This window comes from Prinia subflava, chromosome 12 (genome assembly GCF_021018805.1).
Source record: "Prinia subflava isolate CZ2003 ecotype Zambia chromosome 12, Cam_Psub_1.2, whole genome shotgun sequence".
NCBI classification, from domain to species: Eukaryota; Metazoa; Chordata; class Aves; order Passeriformes; family Cisticolidae; genus Prinia; species Prinia subflava.
The window spans coordinates 20814666-20830842 of record NC_086258.1 but is presented as its reverse complement, the minus strand read 5'-3'; the positions used below and the strand labels follow the sequence as shown (position 1 = coordinate 20830842).

At 47.0% G+C, this 16177-nt stretch overlaps 1 protein-coding gene across 1 annotated transcript in view; it reads right to left on the bottom strand.

The window, feature by feature from the left end:
* The window catches only part of MAP2K4 (mitogen-activated protein kinase kinase 4), a 67233-nt gene that overhangs the window by 10828 nt on the left and 40228 nt on the right, over nucleotides 1-16177 (bottom strand). Inside the window, exons 3-4 of the mRNA XM_063409181.1 lie at nucleotides 13861-14035; nucleotides 4261-4380 (exon numbers count right to left, since the gene is read on the bottom strand). Coding sequence (XP_063265251.1) covers nucleotides 4261-4380; nucleotides 13861-14035 — 295 coding nt within the window. The remainder of the gene's footprint in view (nucleotides 1-4260; nucleotides 4381-13860; nucleotides 14036-16177) is intronic.

The window sequence follows — 16177 nt, the reverse complement described above, 5'->3', positions numbered from 1 at the left end:
GCGCATTTAATTCAAAATATTCCTATCCAGGTCAGGCACAAAAGCTGCTTCACAAGCAATGGAGATGCCTCAGCTTCTCAATGCAGAGAACTCCCACTGACAAGGGAGCAGGAGTCACAAAGATGTCACATGTGGAGTGCAGCTCACCAGAAAAGGACTGTGGGTCCAGGTGGACATTAGGCTGAACATGAGCCAAGGATGCATCTTTGCTGGGCTGAAGGATCACAGTGTGAGGCAAAGCATCACCAGCAGGTGGAGGGAGGAGATCCTTCCCCTCAACCCAGCCATGGAGAGGCCACACCTGCAGTGCTGTGACCAGTGCTGGGCTCCCCAGTAGCAGACAGACTCCAGCAAAGGGCAACTAAGATGACTGAGGAACAGCAGCATCTTCTCCATGAGAAAGGCTGATAAAGCCAGCACTGTTCAGCCTGGAGAAGGTTCAGGAGAATCTCATCAAGCTGAGGGGAAGTTGCACAGGGGATGTGGAACCAGGCTCTCTCCAAGCAACACAAGCAGGGCACAACCTGACACACAGGAGGTTCCCTCTGAACATGAGGAAGCACTTTTTGTGAGAGGGATTAATCCCTGGCACAGCCTGCCCCAGGAGACTGTGGAGACTCCATCCCTGGAGAGATTCAAAGGTATTTGGACACAATCCTGGCCAAGTGGTCCCACATGATCACGGGGGTTGGAAGAGGTGACCCCAGAGGTGTCTGCCAACACCCACCACTCCATGGCTGCAATGCTGAAGGTTCATTGCAGCCAGCTCTTTATGCAAGTTGCAGCTACACCAGTGAGGGAGACTGACAATGTCACCACCACTATATATTTAATGGCACATGGGAGACTTTTCCTACAGACCAGGGACTGACAATGGGGGCAGATGTGCTGAGGAATGGCAGCACAGTCAAGGATTTCCATAAAAACAGAGTGAGGTGCATCAACAACAAAGAGATCAAACAACTGAGCAAGGCTATGTCAGCAATTCACACCAGCCTAGCACTGTGCTACCAACACATCCATCCCAGCTCTTCTCTCCTGCCAGCAGGAGTTCCCCATGGGCTGATTTACCCAGCTTCCCAGGCATGTTCTGCAACTTGCAATGAATTTTTCATTGAATAATCTTATCAAGTATTGAACTTGTTGGTTTAAACTTAGCTGTGTTGGTTTAGACTTGCACTGTGTAGGAGTCACTCCTTAGATTCCAAGTCAGATAAGGCTTTTTCCTCTTCCCCTCTTAAAAAGAGACACAATCAGAACAGGTACTTTGAAGAGCCACTAGTGTGGTCACGGTAACTACCCAAACATTCTTAGCTTAACAGGAGCAGTTTCAAACCAGGGCAGCTGTAAAGCTTGTAGCAGACAGGCAAGAAAAGAAGACCATTTTTTTTTCCTCAGACCTAAGAACCTCTTAAAACAGCTATGCTCAGGGCCAAAGTCTCGGGGGTACCAGTGCAGCCCTGTAGCTCAGCCACAGCTCCTCTTTTCTCACAAGGAGAGACTCAAGTGAAATGTTTGCAGAATCCCTGTCAACCAACTTTTTTTTTTTTTTCTTCCTCCATCTAGCAAGTACAGCCTTGAGAGGAGACACAAGAGCATGAGTGGCCAGATCCTCTTCAGTCAGATCTCTGGTGGCTGATGAGGACAGCTCTGTGTGCATGAGCAGGACTCTGGGCAATCCTGGGTGCAGTATGGAGAAGCCAGCTGGTCTCCTGGGGCCAGTGGGAACCCCACAAAGTTCAACAAGTGTGAAGTTCTGCACTTGGGTCAGGGCACTCACCAGTAGAATGAAATGGGATTGAGAGCAGCCCTGAGGAGAAGAGCTGGGAGATACCAGTGGATGAAGAATTGGACATGAGCTGGTAACCTGTCCTTGCAGCCCAAAAACTCAACCATGTCCTGGCAATGGTGCACTAAAGCCCCTGATTCCATGCATGGACTGAAACACTTTTAATTTTTCAGCTTTGTCCTTGTTTCACTGACCAGGCAATTTAATCTCATCTAGTAGGTACCAGTGAGCTGAAGAAGTCCTGTACCTGGCAATCAGCTTGTGCTTGTTGCACTATCACATGTTCAATCACAAGCACAGACATACACAAACTGAAATGTCCCTTCTGACTGAAGAACAGGCAGCAAATGATAAAGTTCAGGTGCTGCCTGCTGAGGACAAGCAGGACCCAGAGAAGGCTCTTCTTTTATCACAAAATGCAGAACAAGCAAGAGAAAATACAACTACAGAGGGTTTTGTGTAATATTTTCTGCCTTTTAAAATCAAGCTGCTGGTATTCCCAGAGGCTGCCACAGGAACTTGTGTTCACAGCTACCTCCCTGTCTGCAAGTTGAGACATTTGCCTGGCTGCAAAGTAAGACCTAGCATCATTTTGTCCAATTTGTTTTAGTATTCTCAAACTGTCAGGATCCCAGAGCTTATAGCTCTGCCTCTCCACATCAAACACTCCCTGTTGTGGACGGCTGCCTGCCTTCCCTGTGTGCCAGCTGCCCTGGTGCTTCTCCTGGAGCTGCTTGGATCCTGCCAGCCCTCTGGCTGCACAAGCTGCCCAGTCAGTGTTAAACTCCTGTAGAGAGGCTCACATGGAAGTCTTTCACCTTATAGGAGCAGGCAAAGATTTCTCACCAGTTGTTCCATCCATAGCCAGAGAACCTGAACCTCAGCTCAGAGCAGGTAATCCCAAAAGGATTTCCTTACTTTTCACCTTGAAATGCTGGAACAAAGAGCTTTGTTTTATATTGTTTGCTGCAGACTTCCTGAGAGAGTTTGGGTCTTTACCAATTGTCCCATGAGCTCTTAGACCCCAGGGGATGGTGCAGCAGTGACCTGGGTATTTCACACTTATCTGAGAACAGATCTGATACGCAGACTGGGGTGGGTCAGACAGGTCCAAACAGCCTGGTGAAATTCCTTTTTTTCCTTTTCTGTGCTTCTCTGCTGTCATACTTCGCTATCTTTAAAAGATTAAGATTCTACTTAATATTGGAACAAGTAATTAATAGGACAAGACAGGAAACTTTATGGAAGCCTCCCAGCTCACCTTGTTTACCCTTGAGGAACATGACTTGGAACATCCCTAGGCAGTGAGGGACCCAGGAGAGGGGAAGGCGGCTTTCACCTCAGAAGCAAACACCACTTATGCTGAAGGGGGAAGAAGGGAATTTCACTCCAACCAGAGCAAGCCCAATGAAACCTTTCCCAGACAGAGCATGCAAGGAGCCCTGGGAGCCCTGCCTGGCTGCAGGATGATGAGATTTTTGGACATGACAAAGAGTGCAGCCAAGCTGACATCTGGGTGCTGATTAACGTAAGCTTTTATATTGTTTATGTATTTATATTTACACTCTGGGATGTGCCCAGAGCTGAAGGGAGGTGAGAGGCCTGCACAGCTCTGAGCATGTTGCTCATCAGCATCTGGCAAGACACTGTGTTGTCCACAGACCTTTCCTCACACCAGCTGACAGCCTTGTCACCTTTATCTCTGCAAAGCTGGAAACTTCCAGCCACACTGAAGCTCCACACATGGTAGGAGCTTGTACTGTGTGAACATGGACAATATCTGCTGGCCCAAAATGGCTCTGTATTCAAAAACATCAGAAAAAGCAGAGCTTGGGAAAAGGAAGGATTATTACGCTTATTTTAGAGAATGAGATTTAAAGCCAGAGGAGTGACCTGGCACAATTGCAGAGGCAGACTCTCTAGAAGCAGGCATTGACTATTCAGTTTTGGGTTTTACCTACAACACTGACCTCTCTCTAAAAGTTTTCCAGTAAAACCCCACAAGACTCTGCACAGGCTGCTATGCCTGATAATCTCCAAAAACCACCAGCAGCCCTTAGGTCTCTCTAGCCCTTCTTCCCTTGAGCAGAGGTACTGGAGTTGTGCTGAAATGGTGGAAAACAGGCAGGAGCTCCAAGGCTGTCCCCCTACACTGTGGCAGTTTCAACAACAGAGCAATTACAGGAGCAGGGATAATCCAAGCCTGCAGAAGAGCTACAAGAGGAAGGAGAAGCAGCAGTCAGGTTTCAACATTCATCTTCTCCAAAACTCCTGCTGCAAAGGAACAAAATGCTTGCTCAGAAGTGCCCAGACACCTGGGTCTCCTGGCTAAACACCCGAGTAAAAGTGGAGAACCAAGAAACCTAACAAGAATCAATTTTCCCCTCCTTAGCACGAGTTTGAAATTACAAAGGGAAAACCAAGTTAAAACCCAAACTCAGCTCCAAGTGAAGCAGGTTTGGGGTGCCCACCTCTCTGAAGAGTGCGCCATAAAACTGAACAATATACGGGCAGTCACTGCTTCGCATCACTACATCAAGGTCCATCAGAAGCTGCTTCTGCTCCTTCTCATCCACTGTCGACCGAATTCTCTGAAAGAGGAAGAGTGGCAGAGACTTTATCACTTCCATGCCATCACTGTATCCTCAGCCCTGCTGGTGACCAGGACCCCAAACCAAGGCAGAGCAGGCAGTCCCCAGGCATGCTCAAAAACACTCTAGAGAATCAAGCAGTGCTCTCAAATAAGAAATGTAACTGAACACTTCTAAAGCTGTTTAATCAGACTATAAAACCCTCAGTCCTCGCATAAGCATCAACATTTTCAGATGAAATGTCAGAAGAAATTAAAGAGCTCCAATATCATTGAAAACTACAGCAAAGCACCAAATCCAAGCTTTCATTTCAAAACAAATTCCCACACAGTTCTTAGCCATGTTAGATAGGGCTTGAAAACTGGTTTGAAATTTAACCAAGGAACATTATGTTTAAAATTTCTAAGCACAGGAGCCAAAAAGGTTCCTTCCACAGCCTCCACCATGGCTGAGGAGAAGGGACTGCCACAAAACCCAGGGAACACATTTCTCTGGTAATGTTAATGATGGGCAGCAGTCCTGTGAGCTCTTCTCATAAAACTAACAATCCTTTACCTGGTACTGGCTGAGGGAACATCAACACTGTATAAAAGATACTTTGCATAGATATGTACCCCATGTGTACATAGAGATATATATGTATACACACACTAAACTTCATATATATACTATATATTACAAAAAGTTTCCTTTGGGCTTGAAAGAACAATACACAGTTGGAAACAGAAAACTGTACATTTTCAAGCATGAAACTGGTTAAATGAAGGATGGAGACAACCATCCAGTTTTTCCATGTGATTTTACAGATATATTTAACATCGTGCACTAATTAATACATTCTCTGAATCACAAGTGAGGAAATCGTGATCCTGAAGCTGTGACTCATGTTGAAAAAACCATTAAAAAAAACAAGAAAAAATATCTGGCAAGAAGTCCAAAGCAACAGAGGTAGCCAGGACCGCCCTAAGGGACAAAAACTACACAAGTATCCAAGAAAGAAAAATTATTCAAGCTTGTGGAAAAAAATCTGCAAGATACTAGCACCCATTTCACCAATATTGGGGTCCCATGGGCAATTGCTGGTGGCATCAGGACCACACACATCAGCCAGCACAGGCCAAGTGAATGAAGGTACTTTCAAGGCTGGCCATTCATATAGCACCACATGTGAAACAGTGCACCATTATGTGCTTTAGGACTTATTTTGTGATGACTCATACAAAACAAGGACAGTATCAACACTATAATTTTCCTTACCTGTAGTGTATCCTGGTATTTTGGTATTTAACCACTTGTTCTTAATGTTCTAGTACCTCTAGTATGGCCTAGACCAGTAAATAGTATGTTTATATTGCCCTTTTCCCACCCTGTGAATTCTAGAGTTCTTGGGGACCTGTCAGGAGACTTGCCCAGCACCCACAGTTCCTAACAGCCGTGATGTGCTGAGCAGGTGGGGTTCTGTGTCACCAACAGAGCAAGAAGCAGTTCACGGGCCAGGAACAGAACTAAAACACTTCACCTCCAGGTCACTGGTTCAGGTCTGTGTCACACAGTTCAAACAGCCACTGGCTATTTCCTGCTCTTGTGCCCTCACAAAGCTCTGCAATCCCCCAAGAGGCTGAGAGGCGAGCAGAGTGAATGCAGAGCTGCCAGTGACACCCAGCAGCACAGTGTGGAATGGAAATGCCACTGCTCTGACCTCCACACAAGGTGATGGATGCCAATGCCACCGTGGTGAGACCTATGACCAAACAGTTCAGCCTCTCACTGAGACATGCCCCACACTGAAAAGATCACCTCTGGTGAGGAACCAGAAGGAGCTTTTCTTCATATTTTAATTTGTATTCTCCTTCTGTGCCCACTCCATGTCTGCCTCCGAAAAGCCTCTTTCCTGGTCACCTGAGAATGATGACCTTGTCCCAGCCCTGCTCAGCATTCCCCTTGCACCTGCACAATCCTGTCACAGCCAACCCCACAGCATCCTCCTCAAAGTCCACAGCTTCTCCTCAAAGCGTCCCCTCCCACCTCTGACATTCCCCCTCTGCTGTTACTTCTCCAACACTGGAAACCATGTGCAACAGATGCTGCATGGTGGAGGTGATTTTAATGGCACTCCAGAACAACACTGAACCCAAACACTCCTCTTCTCAAACATGAGCTCCCCTGCAAGAAAGGGCTGGCAGAGGACCCAGAGCACAGACAGTGGGTCAGCTACAGGGCAGAGGACAGCTTGAGAAGCCAGCGTGGACACTACAAAGAATATTGCTTCAGAGGGTGAAAGGAATGCCATGATACAAGACTGGATACAACAGTGCTGGAGACTGGCAAAGTCGAGAGAAAGGAGAACTCTGAGGAGCAGCATGCAGTACAGCACACAGACAGGGTCAGCCCAGGCTGCACAGGGTGGCTCTGTTTAGCTGCAGTGTGCCAGGGAGGAGCCTGCTGCAGCCCAGCACTCCCAGGTCAGCAGCAGAACAGGGGAGGTGAGGAAAGTCCACAGCAGTCACTACCCAAACAGCCCATGAGCCATGATACAACCTGCTACCTAAACCCAAGGCACAGTGCAAAGCACTGCAGCAGCTCCCACAGACACACTCCCCAAGAACATGGGACATGGCAGGGAAAGAAGACACAAGGTGAGGCAGCTGCTGGAAGGAAGCACTGCAGAAGGGATGGACAGGGCCAGATCTCAGCCCAGTCACCTTCCTGCAGGCAGCCACTGATAAGTGACACCACGGCCAAACAAGCCACGGATGGAAAAAGGGGGATTTGTAGTAGAACTTTATGGAACCGCCTTTTTAACAATTCCTTGTTGGGCTCCAGTTTAAACTATCAAATCCTGTAGAAGAAAATTCTCCAGCCCTTTTTATTCAAACACAGGTTAGGACAAAGCCTTCCAACACCAGGAAGAAGAGCTCTGAAGCCATGCTCTGAGTAGCATTAACAGCAAAAGCACAGTCTGTGCTGTGGATTGTGCCACCCTGAAACCTAAAACCAGGCAGATTCCAGAAACTTCACCCAAAACAGAAGAGACACCATCCAGCCCAATATGCACACAGAAAGATTCAGGTGCAGAATGAGTGACTGGTTGAAAAAAAAATCTAAAAAAAATCTTTAAAAAAAAAAAAAAAAAAAAAAAAAAAAAAAAAAAAAAGTTGTAAACAGCAAACTGAAACTCAATTCCTTGAGCTGTGAGACAATCCAGAACTGTCCTGAGCATGGGGCTCACCTGTGTCCTCAGCAGAAAGCTCAGCACAGCAGTGCCTGGCAGTGTCATGGGAGAAGCATTCCTTCCATGGATAGGAGGGATTTGGGACAACAAACCAGTAGCAAAAAGAGGGTTTGTCCAGTCACTGCTGAGGATGGGAATAGTTATCTCCCCATCTGAAACACATTTAATGCTGACTGAAGTAGATCACAACTAGTTTCCCACCTCCTGTGATGAAGCTCTAACTCTCTCTCATCTCCTTTTAAGCTCTTACTCATCCACTCCCTCCCCACCTACCCTACCAGTAGGACTGGGAACACTGGTTTCCCCAACTCTCAGCCAGCAGACCTAAATAAATGACTGAAACAGAAAATTCCGAAGGTGTCATTTAATTGTGTGAAGAATTACAATGATGGTTTGGCACTAAAACCCCAAGAGTTGTCTTCAGAAGTCATATGGACATGGGAAGGACAGAGAAATTTGCCCCTAGATGGGGCTAAATATTCTAATGTATTATTCTGATGGGCCTTTATGGGCTATCAGGCGTCCAGGAAAGGATGGAGAGATCATGGAGCTATAAACAAATGTTAAATTTCTGCTCTCAGGGGCATTTGATACTTAGCAACCTCCTTCAGCTGTGAGACTCCCATTGAGAAACCCAAGGAAGTCAGACAGGAACTTCTGGTTTGAAGCTTTGGGTGAGAGAACAAGCACTGACTACCAAAATGATGACAAGAGACACTGCTCAGAACAAGAAACAGCTCCCCATGCCTTACTGGCTTCCCCAGGAAGAACAGGGATCTCTTCTGGGCCCATGGGTTTGACACCGCTGATCACCCAACTGATCTTGAAAATGCCTCTGATTTCCTTAGGACAAGTTTAGAGAACAAATAGAGCATGTCAAAAGTGTTGTTAAATTAAAGAGAAAACAGGAAACCAGCAGCAATGGCTGAGGACACTGACTGTAACTGGCTGGACTATGCAATACTGCAGTAGGACTAAGCCAGGCTGAGGATATTGGAAGACACAGAAAATTCTGGCCTACAGCTGAAAATCATTTTCTTTGGAGGTGGGGGAAAACCAAACACTGGAAAACCACCCTCTCCCCCAGCTGGGTTACTCTCCCAAATGTAACCATTCCTGACAGAAAAATAATTCTATTAAAAATAAGTGCAAGATGCATCCATGGGGCAATAATAAGAAGCTTGAAGGCCAACCAAACCACTCATGTCTTGGTGATACATTTCTCAGCCAGCTGAACTGGTTGAAACAAACTGGGAGAAGCTGCTGATGGCAAACCCCAGATGTCCAAGGTGTTCCCTGCTGCAGAGCAGAAGAGGTGAGGGGGTGAAGATTTCCCGCCTGAGCCTCAGGCTCAGACATCACTGCCAGGAACACCACATGCTCAGGACACCACTGCTATGTTTAGGCTCCTGACCAGCACAGGAGCCACCCAACACATCAAAGGTTGACTATTTTAAATATGTTCTTATTTATTTTATGAACTTTTCAAACAAGCAGCTTTCGCAGCCTTCCAGAGGCACTGTGAAGTACCCTGGCTAACAAAACCCACACCAAGGACAGTATTTCAGTGCAAAGCAGAGCATCCTGCTCTAACTAGAAGAATGCTCCCCAGCTTTCATTCCAGTTTGGGCTATTTTCTTTTTTAATTCATATTCCAGGATCTTTTAAAGAATCCTTTCTGTGTGAACCATCACCAGGGCCAGAAGGAAACCTCAGGACAGAAATTACACCCACCCAGCAGCTGGGCAAGTTTCCCAAGAAAACATTTCATCCAAACAAATGGGGCTTCTCTACGTGCCTCTAATTTGTGGTACCCTCACAGAACAAGAGGCACAGTCCCTGAGCAGCTGGGACAACACCACATGGTGATGCTCGAGGGCAAATACAAAAAGGGCTGGAGAACTGCACATACTGTGGAGCCTCTCAGACAAAACCAGGACAGCACTGGAGCAGATCCTGAGGAGGAACCAGGGCTCTCTGCACAGTGGGAAGCCCAGGACAATGGTCACAAGTCACTTAGGGACTGCCACAGACTGGGGAAAACCAGACTAACACAAAAACAAGAAACCAGAAGCAAAATCAAAGGATTGGGGGGTAGAGCTAGAAGCCTGACCAGGCAAGATCACAAAGAGCTGGTGCAGAAGACACACACCAGCCAGGAAAAGAGATTTCTCCCAGGAAAGTGAGGAGCCAGGAAGAGAAACTTGACAAGGTGAGGATTCAGAATACAAACTGGCCTTGCATTGGTTTGCATAGCCAGACCTGGCACTGGAAAAAACTGGGCTGTTCTATTTCCCACCTGGAAGAGTCTTGACCTCATATGCCAAAAAATCCTTAAGAAAATGAAAAGGGTATTTTCAGTGACAGGAAGACTGTGATGGAGTTGACCCAGAGTAGAAAGGTGCATCTCCAGGAAGATCTGAAAGGAAGCAACCCAAAGAATGAAAGGATTTGGTTTTATTTGGAAATAAAAGTTTGGAAGATTAGGAAAACATAATGCAACATTTTCCAGGGGCAAAAATGAGAAAGGCTTGAACACAAATCCTCCTGAGTTAGATCTCTCTTTCCTTCATCCTCTCCCCCTCCTCCTGATAGCTCTAGGAAGCAGCTCTCTGTGGCAGAAAGCATAAAGGGTGCACAAATAATTGCAGGTGGCAGCAACAGGACCAGGTCTCTGCTCCTGCAGCCCACTCCAGCCTTCAGCCTATTCCCAAAGAGGTTCAGAGTGTCCTTTTGTCATTGAAGGGAGTATTCATAATGTCTTTTTGTCATTGAAAAGGAGAATTCACAGAGAATGACCACAGCCAAAGGAGAAGGAAGAGCAGGACTGGGGACAAGAGCTCATCATCCCAGCCATGCATCACCAGCTGAAACTTTGCTGCAGTGGTTTTAGCCAGAGACATAACTAGGCTCATTTCAGGCTCATTTCCCACCTTTTCTGCCGACTGGAGCACAGATGAAAAGTCTGACTCACCCAGGGCCTGGCAGCCCTGCCCATGCCAGGAGACTCATTAAAGGTGCTGGGATTGCATCTGCCAGGACCCATGGGCTGACAGACCAAAATGAGTTAAAGGGAAAAATGAAAGAAAACAGTGTCTTCACCTGAAGATCTCAAGTTATTTTGGTGCTATTTCAGCCCTCAGGAATTATTCTCCTTCAGTGCTAAGAAAAACTGGATGTGCAGCAAAAAAGGCTGTGCTGGGGGAACCCTGGTGGCACAGGAGCCCATGTGCCCTGCAGCACTGATGCCACACCACCAAGCAGGGGAAAGCCTGGGAAGCTTCAAGGAACTGTTCCTTGGGCAAAGGCAGGACAGGATACAAAAAGCAAGAGCAAGGAGCTGGGAACAGGATTTGAAGATATGCTCTGGCAGCCACACCCTTTGAGGGGAGCAGGATGAGACACCAGAGGTGCCCAGCTGGCCTGGCACAGCAGGAGCCACCTTCAGCCAAAGGAGGACTCCAGCAAGGGGAAATGAGCAATTGGAAGCTGCACACTTGCAGAACACGGAGGAACCAAATCTCCTTGTGGCAGAATGGGGTGACAAGCTTGCTCATGGTAGCTGCAAGCAGGACATAGCCCTTCCAGAAGTGGGGTAGGAATTTCCTGACCATGCTGGGAATTTGCAGCAATGGTAGTGGAAACTTGGGGAGTGGTGGAGAAGGATGGAGGAGCAGTTGGGACAGGCCTCTGTACCAATTTTCTCTGCATCTAGTGAGCAGTACAGAACAGTCAACTTTTGCCTTGCAGCTTCCACAAAGCTGTTTCCTTGTGCTGAATGTCCTCCCAAGGATGCTTGGCCTGCTGCACAGGTGCTGCTGTTGGGGAAGCATCCCAATAACCAGGCACTGGCTGCACACTCCAGCTGTGAGGGGATCCTGCCACCTGGCCCCAGCATGGTGCCACACCACAGAGCTGCATGCAGGTGCCATGGAGAGCATGGACCTCACTAAACTGACACATTTTCACAAAACACAATTTCCCTTCTCAAACTTCTCTTACAGAAGAACTTTATGCTGAAGGGGAACATGTGGCTGAAGGCAACAGTTCCACAGTGTGGAGACCACAGACCTTGAGAAAAAGAGAGAGCAGGAGGGGAACAGTTCCCAGCATGGACAGATTAAGATAGTGGAGGAATAGAAGATTAATGCACAACCATGGCTGCCCCAAAAGCATCAGGAGGCTGAGAAAGGAAAATCTGAGGAGTATGGGATGAGCTAGTAACTAGCCCAAGCTTAGTCCCATCCTGAAACCTCATCTCAAAGAACTGCACCATCCAGTCTGGGGAATGCTGCTGCTGCCTTGGAAGACTGTTCCACCCACAGGTCCTTGTTTGCTCAATTTTGTGTTTCCTCCCCACTGGGAAAAACAGAGCAGTTGCTTACCACTACTGTTTTAGAAACTATGCTGTTGCCCAAACCTTCCAACCTTTCTTCCCCAGCAGACCCAGCCATGTCCACCCAAAAGAAATAGGGTCAGAGAAAATAAGGTGGCACCAGCCCAGTCCACAACTTTAACATTTCACAGTTCCGACACTGTAAACAAATCATTTTGTTTTAAACAAGATTTACTTGTTTAAAAGAGAGCCCCCAAGGCTCAGAACACACCTCATCCCTGGGGAAAGCCAGCTCAGCATGCTGCACCATGCCACCTCCAGCCATGTGCTCCAAGGAGCTGGTGCCTCCTGCCTCCCACATGGCTGGACCTGCACCACGGGCAGGGCCCTGCACAGTGACAGGGCTCACCTGGGGTGCTGAAAAGCCCTTGTGCAAACAGTGTGGGACAAGAGAACCCCTGTGCCAGCAGACACATCTTCTCCCTGACACGGGCTAATCCAACAAAATGCCCCTCTCTGCACGGCAGTAGCCACTGCAGAGCTCCAGGGAACAGCCCCTCAGCTCTGGGGCTGTGCCCCCTTCACACCTTAGCAAAACTACAGCTACAGGTCACACAGCCCGAGGCTCAGAACATGGAGGTGTCCAGGAATCATTCCACTACACCAACGTTTTTCAACCTGTCACCTGCAAACTACACCCGTGAGTTCTACCAAAGGCAACTGAAAGACAGCAGCCTTTAGCTACAGAAAACCTCTAGCTCCACTGGAGACCTTAAGGGATTCAAACCCAGCTTGAAACAGCACCGCATGGTGATCAAAAACACTCAAGAGACCTAACCAGTGATCCCACCACTGTAAGGAAGTCAGCAGTTACTGGAGGAGATCAAAGGATGGGGGTTACTCCAGTAACCTGACACACCAGAGACAGGTAGGAATTACATTCAGAACAGCTGGAGCTGGGCTGAGATACATCTGCCTGGCATGTGAGACCAGCAGGGGCAAATGTTTCCAGATTGGATCAGAGAATATTTCAAAGAAGACAGAGAGTTGGAAACGACAGCAACATAGACTCCTGTGTAGCTCACTTCTGCTTTTTCCTGAGAGCCATGAGAGCACTTAGAGTTGATATCATCGACAGAGTTAAAAGACAGATGTCATTAGCAACCTGCAGTGAGCAAAGGAAAGGACCAGAGAGACAGAGAACTGCTGCTGTCCACCTCCATGGACAAGCAGCTCCTCCAAGATGCCCAGTGAGCAGCATTGCTGTGACAAGACAGGTAATGATTGCCCAGCCGGGAGAGGAGGCTGTTCCTGGTTCTAAGGTGAGGTTTTGGCTAGCATAAAGTAGAAAATGGACAGTCAAGAAACCTGCTACACTTCCCACCTCCAGGACAGTCTGACATGGTAAGCACAAAGCAGACACTCCATCACACATCAGCAAGAGCACAACATTCCCTAGAAGACATCCACTCCATTCCAGCTCCTCCTGGCAAGACCATACCATGGCACATGCTGACATGGACAGCTAATTTTAAGCCATTACTTTATTTATAAAAGACACCAAGAAGCTATGAGATGTCAAATTGTGCCTACCACCAGCCTAGGCTGTACCTGAACCAGTGACCCAGAGGTGAAAGGCCCGTGCCCCATCATCAGTCTCCAGACATGTGTGATCCCCTCAGCACAGCAGGTTCCTGATAGACATTTTGAAAAGGGCACAGAAATTAGGAGAACTTCACAAATCACCTGAAAACATGCCCATTATACACTGTATTTTCAGCAAACAGCAGCCTTTACACCAGAAATAAATAGAACAGAGCAGTAAATGGGTGCTAGATGGAAGAACCTTAATTCTCCATCACACTGCATCCCAACGGACTGAAGTACAAATGTAAGGATGGGCATCACCTACTTTAACTGCCATAATTTGCCCACTTGGTTTGTGGACCATTTTGTTGACAGAACCATAAGCGCCTCGTCCAATTTCTCCAAGGTCTTTCAAGTCCTCTGCTGTAAAATCCCAATGTTGCTCAGGGGAAATCTTCAATTTTCCTGATGATTCAATGCTGTGTGTTCTCAGTCTCTCTCTGTCAAAAATATTGGGAAGCAATTTTTCCACATTTTAAATAGTCTTTAAATGTCTCTTTTCAGCACTTGATTAAACATTAGAAGAGAGGGGTTCACAAAGCTACAGCAACAATCTGACTCCACAAAGGATTTTTGGTTGGGGTAGGGGGTGGAGGGGTGAGGGAAAATTTTAAATCAAAAATGACATACACTTGCCCACAGCTTCAATTAAAGATAAGTTTCTCCAGCTGCAGCATAAAATTCAATATGTCTCATAGAGTCATTCTAAGTGCTCATTTACACAGTTCTTTCTACTTTGCACAAAATACATCAGGCTGTGAGCAGGATCTGGTAACATGCAGCACCAAGAGCCTGAAGAGCACTCCCAGCCCCATCTCCCCAAAGCTCCTGCTGCTCTACATCACCACATCCCAGCACCTGCCTCCCTTCCAGCTGGGATTCTGTCAACACAGGCAAAGCTCTTCTGGCTCAACCAGTGAGACTCTAGGAAAAGTTTGCCCTTAATGGAAAACTGCAAGTAAAAAAGAAAATAACCCCCAAACCCCCAAATCCAATACATTTAGATAATCATTTAATTTATCCAAAACCAAATAAAGAGCCAATCATTTATAAAAACCAAGACAAGTTCTTTGTGACATATGAAAACAAAATCTGCCTGTTCAGGTGTGTCTTCACCAAGCACCTAAATTAACTTTCTCAGGCAAACCCTGCTCCTACTGAAGCCACCAGGACTTGCCCAGGTAAGGAGTAGATGAATGTCCAAATTTGTGAACAGAGAGTTCAAAGGTGCCCCCAATGGCTCATTCACATGCAGCAATGTTACCACTGAATTAGCAGGAAATGCACAAGTATTTGCAACAGTTTTCATCTTAAAATACCATGCAAAATTTCAGTTTTTCATTAGTTAGTTAGCTGATTGACACTTCTTGAGTCATAAAGTAAGCCAAATCCCACATTTTCCACTTTCAAGATGCATTAAGAACAATGCAGACAGTTCCCACTGCAGGGCACACTGATCTCACATGGATTTTAAAGCACACGAGTACTTGTGACCACCCTGTGCACAGGAGAGATCTACCAAACCCAGTGGATATTTGATCCAGCCCTCACTCGCCTGTCCAGGGTCTGGCCCAAGGAGCAGAACACACATGGAAGATTCGACCAAACACATGGAGCTCCTTGAGTTTATCAGCTGAGGAATAAACAGGTCACAGCTGATTCCACGCTGATAAATCCCATGTTGGTCACCAGCAGCTGCCAACACCACCCAGCTAGGGACCCAGCCATGAGGGGGTTTTATTGGGATCCCAGGTTTTGAGAGGCAGAAGGCAAATTGACTGGAGCAGCTACAGTTCAAATGGCTTTCTGCTGCACTCTGGGTTAGTGCTGCTGCCTTTGGAGCTGCTGCATGTCCTGAACCCTTCACCTGTCTGATGAAAGCCTTTAGGAGCAGCTCCTCTCCCCACTGCTGGGCTGTGTCTGCCACGCTGTTTCCTGCTCTCTAACCTGCCCAGCTCAAGATTTCCATCTGCTCTTCCCTACAGCGCCCCTACACTGCACTTAGGGATGATTTGGGAAACCACCTGATAGTGCTCCAACACAGCACAGGTGGGATGGATGCCATTGAGAACTTCTGTGTATCACAAACCCTGCACTCAGTCAGGTTCTCCACGGAAATTGCTTACTAAAAGGTGAGGAATGAAAAAAAAGGCAGCAAAATTACAAAAAAAGAGAAAAACAGAGGAAAAAAGAAATGGGGAAAAAAATGAAAAGAAACACGACCTCCACATGTGCCAAGTGTCTCACAGGCAGCTTCTGTTGGGAGCTCCTGAACTGGTTTGTGTCTAACTGCTCCACCATCCTGTTCTGTCAGTGCCATAAAAACAGTTCTTGTTTTGAGGGAGGAAGGGAGGTGAGAAGCACCATGCCAAGGAAGCACAGACAAATGGGCATTTCCTGCCTCACCTCCTGCCAGCTGGTGGGCACGAAGGAGCATGACCTTTGAGAGCTAAATCCTCCTCAAAAAAGCAGAAGAGAAAAGGCAGAGAGGTGAAATGTTGAGTTCTCACTGACTGAGCTCCTTTTTCAGCTCTTGTTTGAAAATAACATTTCATATCAAAATTCTCACGCAGTTAAAAAAT